The following is a 15,183-nucleotide window of genomic DNA, read 5'->3' on the forward strand; positions in this document are numbered from 1 at the left end:
CGGCGACGCGGGGGACGAGGCGCGGCAGAAAGGGAGTGAAGAGTGCTACCTTCTGCGGCTCAGCGCATCCAGCCGCGAGCCCTGGCCTGAGGCGTCCCAGCCGCCCTCTGGTTGGTGTAACGCGGTGGAGTCCTGACCGGACCTGTGATCGGCCTGCGGGGCCCCAGCCGCGCTACAGTGGCTTCAGGTCTAGGTGTGGCCAAGCGTAGGGATGATGGGCGTCGACACACTGCAACAGCCCGGCTCATTTCATTTGGCCGTCGACGCCGCTTGCGCTCTCCCGCGTGCCCTCGCCCTTTGCTCTTGATCCTGCGAGCGAGGGCCCAGCCCAGATACGGCCAATCCGGACGTCAATCACTTGAGACTCCCAAGGCCCGAGCTGCCAGCACCCGGCCATACGCACCAGATTTGCCGTAACGCACACTCCGCTCCGGGTTAGACAGCCAGCCAGCTGCGTTGAGACGCCATGGAATCCTTGCGATAAGCCATTCCCGCCCCATGTAACCATGCCCATGTCCTCTGTACCGTGTGGTGCGACGGGTATTTATGCCAGGCTCGTCAGCACGCCCTGGTTGAAGTCGTGCTCCTCTTCACTTCGTGGTCTCCGAGCTGACGACGGGGAAGCCTCTCTCCTCTCACACACGCTTGCCTTTCACCGAGCAAGTGTTCTTTGAGGCAGAAGCACGTGGTCTCCTTCTTTGTTTGCTCAATCCACCTCCGTGCAGAAACAAATCTCTTTTCTCCCGTTCTCGCTCGCCAAAGTCTCACGCACCCACACACACACACCATTGTCAGGCCCACCCTGAACAATACCTGGAAGACGAGACACCATACCCAGTGCCGCCGCCATCCACGTCGCCACTTCCCACTAGTCACCCGCCATGTTGGACATCGACAGCAAGATGAATGGCGAGAAGTCGGCCACCGAGCACATCGACGCCACCGAGAAGGCTTCCGACGATGTCAACCTTAACAGCAATATCGAGGCCAAGTAAGCTCCGGACAATCAAATACCTTATACGCAGGCGAAGTGACGTTGCTGACGTACCTGTACAAAGGATCAAGAACCCGCTTGCCGGTATCCCCAAAGAGACGCTTCTCTACCAGGTCGAAGAATTTGCCAAAGAACATGACATGACCGACAGGCTCGCCCTGCTGCAGCGCGGCGCGCTCGTAGCTCAGGACCCGGCCGAATTCGAATCCGTGGAGGGCATGTCCTCGGACGAGCTCGAAGCTCTTCGCAACGAGGTGACGCACAAGTGGCGCCAGCCGAAGGCTCTGTACTTCACTGTCATCCTCTGTTCTGTTGGGGCGGCTGTCCAAGGCTGGGATCAGACGGGCTCCAACGGCGCCAACCTCTCGTTCCCGGTAGCCTTTGGCATTTCTGATGCCGAGTACCTGGACGATGCTGAGACGATTCCAAACCCCGACTACGCCACCAACCTCTGGTTGGTCGGTATCATTAACGCCGCACCATACCTAGCGTCGGCGTTCTTGGGCTGTTGGTTGAGTGACCCGCTCAACAACTACTTCGGTCGTCGTGGTACCATCTTCTTCTCGGCGATTTTCTGTTTCCTTTCTGTCATCGGCTCCGGCTGCTCTCAAACCTGGCCTCAGCTGTTCGTCACTCGTCTGCTCCTGGGTATTGGCATGGGGTCCAAGGCCTCGACCGTTCCAATCTATGCCGCGGAGAATGTGCCCGCCGCCATCCGTGGCGGTCTCGTCATGTCTTGGCAGATGTGGACTGCGTTCGGTATCTTCCTCGGCTTCTGCGCAAATCTGGCGGTCTACAATACCGGCGCCATTGCCTGGCGTCTGCAGTTGGGCAGCGCCTTCATCCCTGCGGTGCCACTCGTTGTCGGCATTTACTTCTGCCCCGAGTCTCCTCGTTGGCTGATGAAGAAGGGCCGCTATGCTAAAGCGTATCAGAGCCTGTGCCGCCTGCGTAATACTCCTCTCCAGGCCGCCCGCGACCTCTACTACGTGCATGCCCAGCTGTCGGTCGAGTCCGATATCATCGGCAAGTCCAACTACGTCACCCGCTTCATTGAGCTCTTCACCATCCCACGCGTCCGCCGCGCTACGCTCGCCTCGTTTGTCGTCATGCTTGCCCAGCAGATGTGCGGTATCAACATTATTGCTTTCTACAGTTCCACGGTCTTTAAAGCTGCTGGGGCCAGCCGCTTGGAGGCTCTTCTCGCCTCCTGGGGCTTCGGCCTAACCAACTTTGTTTTTGCCTTCCCGGCCCTATGGACGATTGATACTTTCGGCAGACGTAACCTGCTGCTGTTCACATTCCCGCAGATGGCGTGGACGCTGCTCGCGGCTGGCCTGTGCTTCCTGATTCCGGCCAGCAGCCCAGCGCACCTAGGCCTAGTAGCAATGTTCGTTTTTCTCTTTGCCGCGTTCTACTCGCCTGGAGAAGGCCCGGTGCCATTCACGTACTCGGCGGAGGTCTTCCCCTTGTCCCACCGTGAGGTTGGCATGTCCTGGTGAGTTTTTCCACTAATCGTACCACTACCCAAAACGGTATTCGCTGACGATATTCCTTGTCCAGGGCCGTCGCAACCTGCCTCTTCTGGGCCGCCATCCTGTCAATCACCTTCCCGCGCATGCTCGCCGTCATGTCCGTCACCGGTGCCTTCGGCTTCTACGCCGGCCTCAACCTCACAGCGCTTGTCATGATATTCCTGTGGGTACCTGAGACCAAGCAACGCACGCTGGAAGAGCTCGATTACGTCTTCGGCGTTCCAACCCGCAAGCACATGAGCTACCAGATTACCAAGACTCTGCCATACTTCATCAAGCGCTGGGTCCTGCTCAACAAGAACGCCACGCTTGAGCCCTTGTACCAATTCGACGCGCACTTGGCTAGCGATCAGGCAAGGAGCAAGAGCGTGAGCAACTAGGTGGTGCGGGTGAAAGTGCCCTTTATGGATTACTTGGGTGGGGGGGTTCAGAATGCTCGGTAGAGAGGCGGTGTGATATCCACAGATGGTAGACCATCTTTTTCGGTGCGTCTGAGAGCAAAACATGGACTGTCTCTTACGAGGAACGTCTGCAATGACTTTATGAGCATATACCATTGCCCGGCCCTCTGCTCGAGCGCACGGGGAATGGAAAACGTAGTTTAGATAATTCTAGTCGACTTTCAACGAGCACGGGCTTCTGAATGAACCTGTTGTGATCAAGTGTGTCGTGATAGCTGTGCACACCAAAACGATGGTTACAGCAACGCTTTCGTTGAGTGGTGGTGATGTCGCTGGGGGATTACGTTCATGCTAAATGAGAGCCGGAAAACCCCCGGGTCCTCAACTGGGTCTAGCGCGTAAGTATAAACTGGCCATTCTATTTCGCCTCAGCGCAATATCGCGACTACTGCCTCAACAGGGCGCGGCAAGATGCAGCTGGTTGCGTCGGGGTGTGACTGCCTCGTCGAAAATCCACACCAACCCAGCATCAAATATCATCCCCAAGTCCCATCTCCGGTGTTAAACTCCAGCCTCATACCATCTACTCAATGACACGCTTGCTGCGAAGCTGCTGCAGATGATCACTATATCTGACAGCTGCTTGGATCCTGGCTTTCCTGAGCATGTCCAAATGCGTATCACCCTGACACTTGAGCATTGTGGTGGCTGATTGTGTCGTTGTTCATGGGTCGGCGAAAGTTTCGGTGTGTATGTATTGAGTGCGACCGTATGGGGCGGCAAGCAGCATTCGACTTTCTGCTTGTGCATGGCGCTTGAGTGTGTGCCATTGTTGTACGATGAGGTTGGTTTAGTGAGGCGTTGTTCATGGATCCTTTGTCTGTGATGGGTGGCTTCAATCATCGAGGGCGAATCGGTTCTTTACGACGATTCACGCACGTATCACAACAAAACAACACAGGATGAAAGAGGCCGCCAGCGAACGATCACGCAAGGGGATCTTTGGGAGGTAGAAGCCATGCTTCAAGAACACAACTATGCGCGCTTTGTGACATGGGACCAGCTGGCGGAGGAGTGCGTGCCACCAGCCCGTCTTCTTCTTATTTCCACCTTGACCCTAGGCAAGTCAAGCCTACTGTGTTATGGGAGGGCATCCCCCGCCCGCTTCCCTGACACCTTATTAGCCTCGAGGCGAATATCTGGCCGCAGATGCAGGTGTTGAAGCTATACAAATACATCCGCATATAAGGTTCCACTACACGCATGAGTTAGATGTAGGTGGGTCGAGTCATGTTGCAACTCGCTGTGCATTTACTACTGCTGGAGCTTGGATTCACAAGCAGTGCTTTTGGGGCAGATGGGGGTTTGCCACTGCCGTTCGTTCGCATGACGGCGCCAAAGGAAAGTAAAAACAAAGCAGGGACCGCTTGAGCTCATTTGGCTGGAGAAGCCCGAGCCCCGAGCCATCTTTTAAGCTTTTCCAGAACCTCCGCTAGAAAAAAAAAATTGACCGTACCAGAGCCCCTGACTCGTGTGCCGCGAGGGGCGTGAGGAGGCGAGAGAAATTAGAGGCCGCGGCACCACATGGCCAAGGAGGCGCGATAGACTCCAGCCGCGTATCTGAGAGGCGCTAGCAATTCAGATAGGACACTATTGGCCCAGGGAAGCAGATGACTCGAGCGCTCATTCATCACTTGATATACGTAGTATTAGAGACTCGTATCCAACGCTGCTCGCAAAATGTCATGGGCGCCGTTGCTCAGACCTGGCAAACAGTTCCCTCCCAGCCGACGAACCTACTAGAGCCGCCCGATGAGGAAAATGCTCAAATGCCGAAATCCACACGCAATTGGAAGCTTCGAATCCACCAAATGACTCGTGGTCTATCAGCTCAACCGGAAATCGGCGCCGCATATGCTCATCAAATGCTTGTGCGTTCGGTGCTCGGACCCTATATGAAGTCCCAACACCCCCGGTCTTCCTTCTAGCATTTCCGATGTGCTTGTAGATCTCCTCAGCATGGTAATTACCTAACTCAATCCGCACCTCCGTCATATCGGACATGAATCACGCGTCGTTCTGAAGCTGCTTCTCGATGTTTTCAAGCTCTTCGGCATCAGAAATCTCAATGATGCGATTGACCTCCGCCGTGTTGCGCATCAGCTCCTTAGCGCTGGCGTAGAGCATCTTCATTTCCGAGTTGCAGGTTGTGGGCAGGTGGTAGATCATAACGTATGGGACGGAGAGACGGCCGGATTCCTGAAGTTGGACAGAATTACGTCAGTCGCCAAGTCGCTGACAGCTTCGGGGCCCCCAGGTGGCCATATCGATAAGGCGTGCGATAAGAGCGAGTAGAGCGGGAGGTCTCACAAGAGTCATGGGATAGCTGAGCAGCACGAAGCGCGGCGTGTTGTCAGGCAGCTCGTCGGCAATGTCCTGCAGATTGGTGTAGACCTCATTGTCCGACTGGTGGATCTCGAGCGTCTTCTTGTCGATCTGGTCTGCGTGCGGGAGAGGAAAGATCCATGTCTCAGCGAGGGTCGTCGTGCGCCGCGGTGGGGCAGCAGGGGTCAGAATAGGAGAGGAGGGCAGGAGCTCTCGGGCTCAGGAGAACGGCGAAGCTTGCGTACAGATGACAGCTTGGGGGTCCTTTGCGCGCGAAGTGCCGAGGCGGAACTTGCGCAGCTTTTCCTTGGTCTCGGGCGAGAAGGTGAAGAGGCGAGCTTCGGAGGACTGTTGGTGAACGGCGCGTCGTGTAAGCGAGATCAGTGCCGCTTGGACAAGGAGATCATGATATGCCACTGACCATGGTGTTGCCTGTTTCTGGCGGGACAAGCCTCGAGCAGAAAGGGGGGGAGCTGCGGGTGGTGCGGTAGGGCTGGCGCTGACGTCGGGGAAGAGGTCAAGCCTCGAGGGGCAGCTTTGGTGGTGGTGGTGACGCGCTCCGGCGCCGATGCGGGGCGGCCCACAGCCTGACTCGCCGCGCGCCCGCCAGCGCGTGTGCGTGGGTACCTACTGGAGCATCGCGCCTGAGAGCCAGACCTGTAGCCGCTGGATTCCGCGAGACGTCGCCCTTTGCACCGCACGCCGCTGCTCCCAATCCATGTTCGGACGCTTGAACCAGCTTGCGCGACACCTCACCCGCCCGCTCCCCAGCTACGCGCACCGCTCCGCAGCTGCCCCTCCGAAGACCGGCCTCGTGAGCCAGATACAGACGTCATCAGCCATGGCTGCGACGAACGCGCAGGGCAAGAGCATGATCCACACGGCGGCGTGTCTCATCATCGGAGACGAGGTGCTCGGAGGCAAGGTGAGCATCACTTTGCACTGGGCGTCCGCTGAGCGCTGCTGAGACGACGCTGTGCAGACGGTCGACACCAACTCGGCCTACTTGGCCAAATACTGCTTCAAGCTGGGCATCGCACTCAAGCGCATCGAAGTCATCGCCGACGACGAGGACGAGATCATCGAGGCCGCCCGGCGCATGTCCACGAACTATGACTTTGTGGTCACCTCTGGCGGCATAGGCCCGACGTGGGTAGCTTGAAGAAACAGACATGGTGCTGTTGAAAGGCTAACGGCGCGCAGGCACGACGACATCACGTACCAATCGATAGCCAAGGCCTTCGGGCTCCCGCTGGTGCTGCATGAAGAAGCATTCGAGCGCATGAAACGGCTGTCGAAGCCGCATCCCTCGCAGCCGAACTTCAGCTGGGATGTGCCCTCGCCGGCGCTTACGGCGAAGAAGCGCATGGTGGAACTGCCCATCGACGAGAGCAAGGACCTGGGCGAGCAGGCCGTGTTTGTGGACGACTCGCTGTGGGTGCCCATCAGCGTGGTCAACGGAAACATTCACATCCTGCCCGGGGTCCCGAGGCTGTTTGAGAAACTACTTGAGTCGCTGAAGCCGCTACTGCTGCCGCGGCTGACGGACCCGGAAGGCAAGGGCGTGTATAGGATCATCATCTCCACGCCAATGGCGGAGAGCGCAGTCGCGCCGTTCCTGACGGAGCTGGCGCAGCGAGTGGAGCCGAGGGGCGTCAAGGTCGGCTCTTATCCCCGGTGGGGCAAGGCGCACAACTCGGTGACGCTCGTGGGACGCGACCGGGCGTACATGGAGAGCCTGGTGCCCGAGGTCGAGAAGGAGGTGCAGGGCAAGCGGGTGTCGGTCGAGGGCGAGGACGACGGGCCGGAGAGCGAGGCGACCAGGCCGGCAGGCAGCTAGAGGGCGCCGAGTGCGCGTGAGATGACGGACGGGGTGATTACGAATGGATTTCTGGCGCCGTAAGGCTGCTTCTAGGAGAATTGCCATTTGTTCGAGAAGGTGTGACAGGGCGCCCGCGCACGACCCCGGACGGCGCAGCGCCAAGCGACAGGCGTGCCAGACCAGCGTTCCCAGCGTTCCCTCGTCGGGCACGCCCCGTGCGAATGGGAAGACGGCGGAGCAGCGAAGCTTCGTCGCGCGTGGGCGCGGAGGGTGCAGCGCGCGTCGATAAGAGCAGCGGGCATTAGGTAACGCAGCGCGGAGGGTTTGGTCTCCAGTGCCAACGAGGATGTCCCTGGGCGTGATGCGGGCGGCATACTGCAGCGTAGCGCGCATGCAGATAGCCCAACGTGACCTGCACTCTGGCGCGGGCTCCGCACAACTCTGCCAGCAGTGCGGCGCGAACCGGGCAGGCGGCAGGCGAGCGCGCAGCAATGGCTGGCGACGGCGATCGGGCGAGCGCCGGGGCGCGGGCGCGGGCTAGCGCTGGCAGCAGTGGGTGAGTGGGTGCCAGGTGCGTCGGACATGCCTGGCAGCGAGAGATTGCTTTTCCCGCGTGGCGGGCTGGCGCGAGGCGTGCGCAGGCGAGGGCCGCCAGGCTTGGGCGCTGGCCGAGGGCAGCGCGGTGGCAGCGCGGCGGCAGCGCGGTGGCAGGGCAATGGCGGGCGGGCTGGCGGGCTGGCGGGCTGGCGGGCGCAGACTGCGCAGCACTCTGCTGCGGGCGGCGGGCGGTTATGCCTGCTGCGCTGCGAGGCGCGCCGTGCCTGAACCCTGGCGCTGAGGGGTGGTGTCTCTTATCGAATTGGAGCGCAGCTTGCCGAGTCGCTCTGGGAGGGAAAAGCGAAGCACTGGGCTGCGGTGTAGGCCCGGGCCATCAATCAGAGAACATCGACAAAGACCCCCCGAGCTCGACCACCTCCCGTCCAACACCACCGCCGCCATCCACTCCCTCCCATCACCCTCTCCGTGCTCTCTCCACGCACACCACCACCGCCGCCCAGCGCGACCCCCCCAGAGTCCCGCCACGTGCCGCAGCAGCGCAAGCTCCTCGTGTCGCCCTCCTTCCGCTCTTTTGTTTAGCGCTCTCCTCCCCCGAGCCGCAGCCAGCCCTTTAGCGAAACAGGCGCCCGGAGTCCGCACCACCGCGTTCCTCCATCCCCCCCAGCACACACGATGGCCTCCAAGGTGCGCCGCCGCGAGCCCCCCCTGACGTGCAAGCGACCCCAATGGCTGACCCCGACGCAGTTTCTCCGAGAATACAAGCTGGTAGTGGTCGGCGGCGGAGGCGTGGGTAAATCCTGCTTGACCATCCAGCTGATCCAGAGCCACTTCGTCGACGAGTACGACCCGACCATTGAAGGTGCGTCCGCCCCCTGGCCCGGCCCGCCGCCTTTGTGACTGACGCCCGGCCCGCAGACTCGTACCGCAAGCAGTGCGTCGTTGACGAGGAGGTTGCCCTGCTCGATGTGCTCGATACCGCCGGCCAGGAGGAGTACTCGGCGATGCGCGAGCAGTACATGCGGACCGGCGAGGGCTTCCTGCTCGTCTACTCGATAACCTCGCGGCAGTCGTTTGAAGAAATCATGACGTTCCAGCAGCAGATTCTGCGTGTCAAGGACAAGGACTACTTCCCCATCATCGTTGTCGGCAACAAGTGCGATTTGGAGGCGGAGAGGCAGGTTTCGACACAAGGTTAGTCCCCCAAGTCTTCTCGCCCAAAGGGGGGGCCCGAGCGCTGATCGTCACCGCTATTACCAGAGGGTCAAAACTTGGCGAAGCAATTCGGGTGCAAGTTCGTTGAGACGTCGGCGAAATCCCGCATCAACGTCGACAATGCTTTCTACGACCTCGTCAGGGAGATCAGGAGATACAACAGGGAAATGTCGTCGTACGGCTCAGGCGCCCCTGCCGCTGGGGGTAACGGCCCGTCGGGCAAGATGGAGATGGACGGTGAGGCGGAGAGCAAAGGCTGCTGCTGCACTGTCATGTAATAACGGCCTGTCCGCGAAGCGCCGTCATCACGTCGCACCGCCAGTTTGGTTTGATTTGGGGTGAAAGAGTTGGGGCAGGTGAACAATATCCTTTTTTTGCATTGGCTGCCGCCGGGGAGATTTAATGATGTGGTAGCCGCCACAGGGTCATGGATGCATGCTTTTCCAAGCACTACTACCTTTTTGTTCGATTTTCTGCCCGGAGCACGGTTGGGAGGAGAAGAGACGAGCGAAAATCCCCTTTTGACAACACTCTTATTGGCAGTTTAACTTTTTTTTACCTTGGTACGGATGGAAGGGATTACGAATGGTTTTTATTTCCCTTACCTCTGTTACTCTTTTTTTTTTCTTCTTCACCCGCTTGTCTCTAATCCTTTTGGACCAGGCTTCAATGCCAAACTACGGCTTAGCAAGCCCATTAGTCATTTTTCTTCGTCCACAAGCGGGTTTCTTATGTGGCTCCTGCTTCCTTTTCTGTCTACTTTTTTTTTGTTTTCCCCTGTCTTCCTGACTCCCCGGCACCAATGTATCCCCTCGCTCTGGGAGTTGCTGCGCCAATTGTCGTTGAAGGGGAGGAGGAGAGAAGGCATGGACTCACGGCCAACGACGACCAACGGCCGCCTCAACGCTGCAAGCAGCGTCGAAAGGCGACATGTCGACCCGCTCACGCAGGAACAAGCGATGCCAGGTTCTCTCCATTAGCACGGCTGGGATGACGGAGTTCAGATTTCCTTGTTTCTTGTTATTTCCTCTTTCCTTGGGAGCTCGAAAAAGCACGTCGTTCGCCACACACACACACACACACACACACACACACACACACACACACACACACACACAAGCAAAGGCACACGCAGAGTTGCGAGCGTTGTTGTATTCCCCATCAAAGCATATTCCCTCAAACGCTTTCCTCTCAAGTCATGGGTGTGTGGGATTGGCGCCCAGTCTCGCTCGAAATTGTGGGAGTTTGATGTTGTACCATCTGGGGCCGTTTGATAAGGTGGTTTTCCTTGATAGTTGCCTGTACGTAGTGTGTGCTTTCGGTCGCTACCGCACAACCATATCGTCCACCGTTATGCTAGACTAGTGCTCAATTGAAGAATCAAACCAAACGGCCAGGGACCAATCGTGCAGGCTGGTGGCTAGCGCCGACGGAGGCCGCTAGTTGCGCCCTCTTCCTTCGTCCCTGTCCATCTCTCGTGAGGAGCGGCCGAAGAAGTTTCTTTTTGTTCGTCTGCCGTTCCCCCTGCGCTTCCATCTTCCATCGGGTCGACTTGCTTATTCGGCCATCTTCCCGAGGCACCGTGCGGGTCTCAACGGCGGGTCCACGGTCTCAGCAGCTTCGACGTCGTCGGCAACGCGCCTGCTTGCGTCATAGGCTCGTACACGCAGCCGTTGTTTATTTTTTCTTCCGACACAACCTGCCCTCTGTGCCTCTCCTTTCCCGTCCGCCCAAGTGGACGAGCAAGAGGGCGGAAAACAAAAGTGGCGTGTTTGACGGGGCGTGCCCCCTCCCCTTTCGTCACGAGACCCGGCCACGGAGCGCACCCTTCTCCTTTCCTTCCCATCCTTCAGCCGCCGAAACGCGCAACAATCTACGCCGGGGTGGTCATGCTATCGGGGCTCCGGTTGTTCGGCTGTTTTGCCAGCGCACTCCTCTCTTCGAACTTCCGGTGACTTGGCACACAGACACTCGTGCGCAGCCAAAGGCACACGCCGACCCGAGTTTCACCCTGCGTGGGGCCTCTTCTTGCCGGAAGGACGGAGAGAGGGGGGATTGGCCGTTTGGCCCCTCAAGATCCAAAGCAGACAGACCACCTTGATGTGCCCTTTTTTCTTTTTTGTCTTTTTTCTTGCTCGGCAAGGGAAGCAAGTGATTGTCTTTGCAATCTTGGCTCGGTCAATCTTGTTTTCCACTCCCTTTTCCCGTTGTTGGTCTGTGTCTCGCTCTCACAATATCTCTGACCTTGCTCTCGACGAGGTCGCGTAGACAACGCTGCGGACCCTTCATCCACGAAGCCCGCTGATGCAACAGTCTGCCGCCCCACAGAGACCCGAGAAGATGGGGAGGGGGGGGAGGGGGAAGAACGAGAAGAAGATAGAGGAAGCACGGTGGCGTTTGCAAGAGCCCTGTGCTTCATGCCGTTTCGACCGTTTGCGGACAACGGTTTGTGGAGAACACAACGGCGTTAGCGGCGACGGATTGCTGCGCGCTTTGTTTTTTTTTTTTTTCGCTAACCCAGTCGACGTCTTGGCCAGCAAACGGGTGACTGTGGTTTGGTTTGGCCAATGAGGATTGTTCTTCAGCATGATCTGAGCGCTTGTTCGACATTTGGGCTGCTCTTCGCGCGCGACAAGGCAGCCAGTATGCATCGCGACGGCGAGAAAGAGAGACCGGTGGTCCCGCGGATCCGGTAAGCCAAAGCGGAGCGAGACAGTTGTTTCTGCATGATAATGATGGGTCGGGTCCTGCGGTGGCGCCCGCATGGCGGCTTTGGGCCGGCACCGTGGCGTCTGGCGCTTGACGTCAGGTAAGGAACCGTTTCCGGGGCCGTTTTGGTGTGGTTGCACAAACAGCCGGCGCCAGCAGTAACTAGTGTGGCTGGCCCCGCTGCCCGTTGGCCTTTTCCTTCTGCCTACCGCGCGGTTACCGCCGAGCCGGAGTTGCAGCCATCCAATAGAGCTCGAGTGTGCTAATGCAGCTCAGGTGCGAGGGAATGCCGTGGCCTATCCGTTGGCGTCAATCATTGCGGGGCCGCTCATGAGTGATTGCGGACCAGACGGAACTCATAGTGCTTTCTACTTTGTAATGTGGAATTTAAGATTTCACATGGCCTGTATAGTATTGGAGAGATAGCCATTGCCTATTGGACACTTCCTTCAAGCGCATACGGTACCCGTAGGATTATACATAAGGTCACTGCCTTGTCGTCCATAGAGCTGGCATTACGAGAGATTGAAAGAGACACTCCTTCAAGGGGCGGCTTGTAGTATCAAACTTCGCTTCAAAAACATCTTGAAGATGGAAAAGACGAAGAGAAATTAGGAAGTGAAAATGTTTCGTACCTCAGTAAACGACATTGTCGTGGATCAAAAGTAGTTTCTTCGTTACGTAGTATTTTCCACCAATGAATTGTACCTCCAGAGCTGGTTGTGTAGTTTATGGGAGAAGTGGTTCCCTTAGCCGTTGATGGCTGTGCAGTCTAGACTTTTACCAACGACCATAGAATTTAATCCATGAAGCCCATTTGATAGCACACACACTCTCTCTGCTCGTTAGAGGTAAGCAGCCGTTGGATGCACATCAAGCAAGCTTCGCCAGTCAAACTTTGTTCGAACGAACACGAGCTTCATCTCCATAACCGTCATCATCATCGTCGTCGTCGTGGGTATGTAGATCCTGATGAAACCAATAGCAACATGGCGAGCGGAGAACATGAACTTCTAGCGTTGTTGAGGGAACTTCGCTCTAGACGCTCAGGGGGGAGGGAAGAGACGGGAAAGCAAGGAACAGCCAAACAGTAAAGCCAAGGAAGGAAGTTCAACGATATCCCATTGTTCGTTCTCCGTTGATTGTTACAAAAACCGGTAATCAACGCCAAACTATGATCGTCACTACCATCGTCACCACGCCCCAAAGTCGACTGCTAAGAGTAGCATTGTCATGGCTATTGAGGAAGTATGGTGTTCCAGCAAGTAGACATAAATCGGGCTTACATCGTGACCTAGTCGGTTCCGACAACCCGCTGTGGCTTTCTCGGGACAACAAGTCGGAAATGATGCCCGAGACGCAACATTGGGCTAGTCATACCATCAGTATTAGGCTGTGGGGGCAGCACCGTAAGGCACACCCCCTCGACACTCACAATTGACAACTGAGAAAGCGTGGGAAGAACGCAATGACGTCAAACAGATAACTAGCAAACAAGGCTGTATCGGCACGGGGGTGCTTCCACAGCACACAAGCTTCCAGCTTTCAAGACCATGAAGTGCCGTTACTCAAGCAGCATTAAGATTTTAAGCTTGACGGGAAATGACAGGGGTCCGAGGGCGGGGCCAAAGCGGCGCCGGCGTTGCTGCACCTTGCCCTTGCATGAGTACCCTTACCGTCCTGCAGAATGCACTTATTCGCACGAGCCGGGTACAATCCATTCGTCACGCGAATCTCGACAATGACCACGCTGCGTCCTCAGAACTGGCACGGCATAAAACCAGACATGACCGAGACAAATACGAAGGACCAAAGGAAATCAATATTAGCGTCTCTTTAGAAGGCGGACGCAATCCCGTTACCGCTCCGCCATTCGTGTTCGCTGATTCTTTGATAGGCTGCCGGATGCGTATGTACAGTCTACCAATTGTAACCGTGAGGGTGCCATGCATGCAAGAAAGTGGTGTAATTTCTTCGTAATGAAAAATGCGCTTTCCCGAACGCTTTTTCTACTCGTATAAGCAACGGCGCTGAACTAGAGGAAGTAGTCCGGCGTCCTGCGTGACACCATCGGCTCGCCAGCTCTCGGGCACGGGTCGAACTGCAGGCTGTGAAGACGTCAGGAAGAGCGTTGCCGAGCGCAGAGAGGAGTACTTACAAGGTATACTTCAGATGCTCATCAATCTCCATGATGGCGGCCTGATTGCCGCACCTGTAGCAGTAGTTGGGTGCTGTATCCAAGTTAGCATGACCGCGCTCGCTAATGCCGCCATGGATACCGTACCTGAGAAGATGGTCACCACGTTCCTATCCTGGGACCAGTTGTACCCCTCCATAACCAGCTGATGGGCGCGTGCCACGAGCGTGAGGCCGTTGTTGTGGTTGAACGCTTCCGAGATATCCTGGCCGAAGGTGTAACCCGCACCTCTGGGCGAGATTCCCCAGCCACACCTGTCATCGGGGTCGGACCAGAGAAGGTCGCACATGGGACCCTCGTGGGGCACCTCTTGTATCCTGTCCAGTGCGCGGATGTTGTCAAGCGTGTCAATGCTAGGAGAGAGACCGCCGTGGAGACAGAAGATCTGGCCGTCGATGAGAGCGGTGAGGGGGAGGTAGTCAAAGAGGTCGGTGAAGTACTTCCAGACATTGGCGTTGCCGTACTTGCGCAAGCACTCGTCGTAGAAGCCGTAGACCTGGGTGATCTGGCGGGACTCGTGGTTGCCACGCAGGATGGTGATGCGTTGGGGGTAGCGGATCTTGAGGGCAACGAGGAGCGTCACCGTCTCAACGGAGAAGTAGCCACGGTCGACGTAGTCGCCTGCATCAATGAGCATCGAGCAACGGGCTGCAAGCGACGGGATGCGTACCCATGAACAAGTAGTTGGTGTCGGGGTTGGGGCCTCCGATCTTGAACAGCTCCATCAAGTCGTGGAACTGGCCGTGGATGTCGCCGCACACAGTAACGGGGCATTTCTGGAGCGGGATGAGTAATTGGGCGCGGGCTCTGAGCGCAGCAGTCACTTACCACGGGCTGGACGTTGGACTCTTCCTGAAGCACCTCACGGGCCTGGACGCACCACGTCAGCTCCTGTCGGATGCGCGCCCGACGGCGGGCGGGCGGGCTTGAGCGGCTCAAAGACTTGGGGTACCTTGTCACAAAGTCGCTGGACGTCCTCCTCCTTGAGCTGCTTGCAGCTCATCAGGTTTTCGATCCAGCCATCCAGCGTGGGGATGGTGGTGGGCTCGGACTTGAGGGAGGACAGCTGGCTGGGCTCGGGCAGCTTTCCGACGTCCTCCATGTTGGTATCCATGATCGTGGGGTGCGGGGGGAGTGCGAGATGTGGGCGTCTTTGAAGAAGAGCTGGTCGCGAGCGGGTTGCAGTCGCAGCCCGGATTAGGAAGAAATGACGTCCAGCTCGAGCTGGTGTTTCGGGAGGGGCACGTGGGGGGAGGCAAAAGAGGCGGCTAGAGGCGGCGGCAGGGCGTTTGGGGTGGGAGGCAAGCGGGCTCTTGGAAGAGCTGGGGTATCTCGAGTCGGGGCGGGCCTTGGGATGAGGTCGAGGGGAG

The 15,183-nt window shown here is 57.6% G+C and overlaps 5 protein-coding genes across 5 annotated transcripts; 3 read left to right on the top strand and 2 right to left on the bottom strand.

Annotated features, from left to right (window-relative positions):
- Positions 1-881: 881 nt before the first annotated feature.
- On the top strand, positions 882-2,909 carry BKCO1_1000166 (sugar transporter; the record flags this gene model as incomplete). Its single annotated transcript, XM_020269533.1, has 3 exons — positions 882-991; positions 1,059-2,492; positions 2,558-2,909. 3 exons carry the CDS (start codon positions 882-884, stop codon positions 2,907-2,909), a joined length of 1,896 nt encoding a protein of 631 aa, XP_020135405.1.
- Positions 2,910-4,997: 2,088 nt separating this feature from the next.
- Positions 4,998-5,739, bottom strand: BKCO1_1000167 (gmf family protein; the record flags this gene model as incomplete). The annotated part of the gene is made up of 4 exons (XM_020269534.1): positions 4,998-5,189; positions 5,301-5,431; positions 5,561-5,663; positions 5,737-5,739. The coding sequence occupies 4 exons, from the start codon at positions 5,737-5,739 to the stop codon at positions 4,998-5,000; spliced, it is 429 nt and encodes a 142-aa protein (XP_020135404.1).
- Positions 5,740-6,033: 294 nt separating this feature from the next.
- On the top strand, positions 6,034-7,155 carry BKCO1_1000168 (molybdopterin binding domain protein; the record flags this gene model as incomplete). The annotated part of the gene is made up of 3 exons (XM_020269535.1): positions 6,034-6,240; positions 6,298-6,464; positions 6,519-7,155. The coding sequence occupies 3 exons, from the start codon at positions 6,034-6,036 to the stop codon at positions 7,153-7,155; spliced, it is 1,011 nt and encodes a 336-aa protein (XP_020135397.1).
- Positions 7,156-8,367: 1,212 nt separating this feature from the next.
- On the top strand, positions 8,368-9,185 carry BKCO1_1000169 (ras-like protein; the record flags this gene model as incomplete). The annotated part of the gene is made up of 4 exons (XM_020269536.1): positions 8,368-8,379; positions 8,440-8,554; positions 8,611-8,886; positions 8,953-9,185. The coding sequence occupies 4 exons, from the start codon at positions 8,368-8,370 to the stop codon at positions 9,183-9,185; spliced, it is 636 nt and encodes a 211-aa protein (XP_020135396.1).
- A 4,466-nt stretch (positions 9,186-13,651) lies between these two features.
- Positions 13,652-14,927, bottom strand: BKCO1_1000170 (serine threonine-protein phosphatase pp2a catalytic subunit; the record flags this gene model as incomplete). The annotated part of the gene is made up of 6 exons (XM_020269538.1): positions 13,652-13,724; positions 13,775-13,847; positions 13,901-14,434; positions 14,484-14,589; positions 14,642-14,683; positions 14,766-14,927. 6 exons carry the CDS (start codon positions 14,925-14,927, stop codon positions 13,652-13,654), a joined length of 990 nt encoding a protein of 329 aa, XP_020135034.1.
- Positions 14,928-15,183: the final 256 nt, after the last annotated feature.

The sequence above is a fragment of the Diplodia corticola genome (assembly GCF_001883845.1).
Source record: "Diplodia corticola strain CBS 112549 chromosome Unknown scaffold1, whole genome shotgun sequence".
NCBI lineage: Eukaryota > Fungi > Ascomycota > Dothideomycetes > Botryosphaeriales > Botryosphaeriaceae > Diplodia > Diplodia corticola.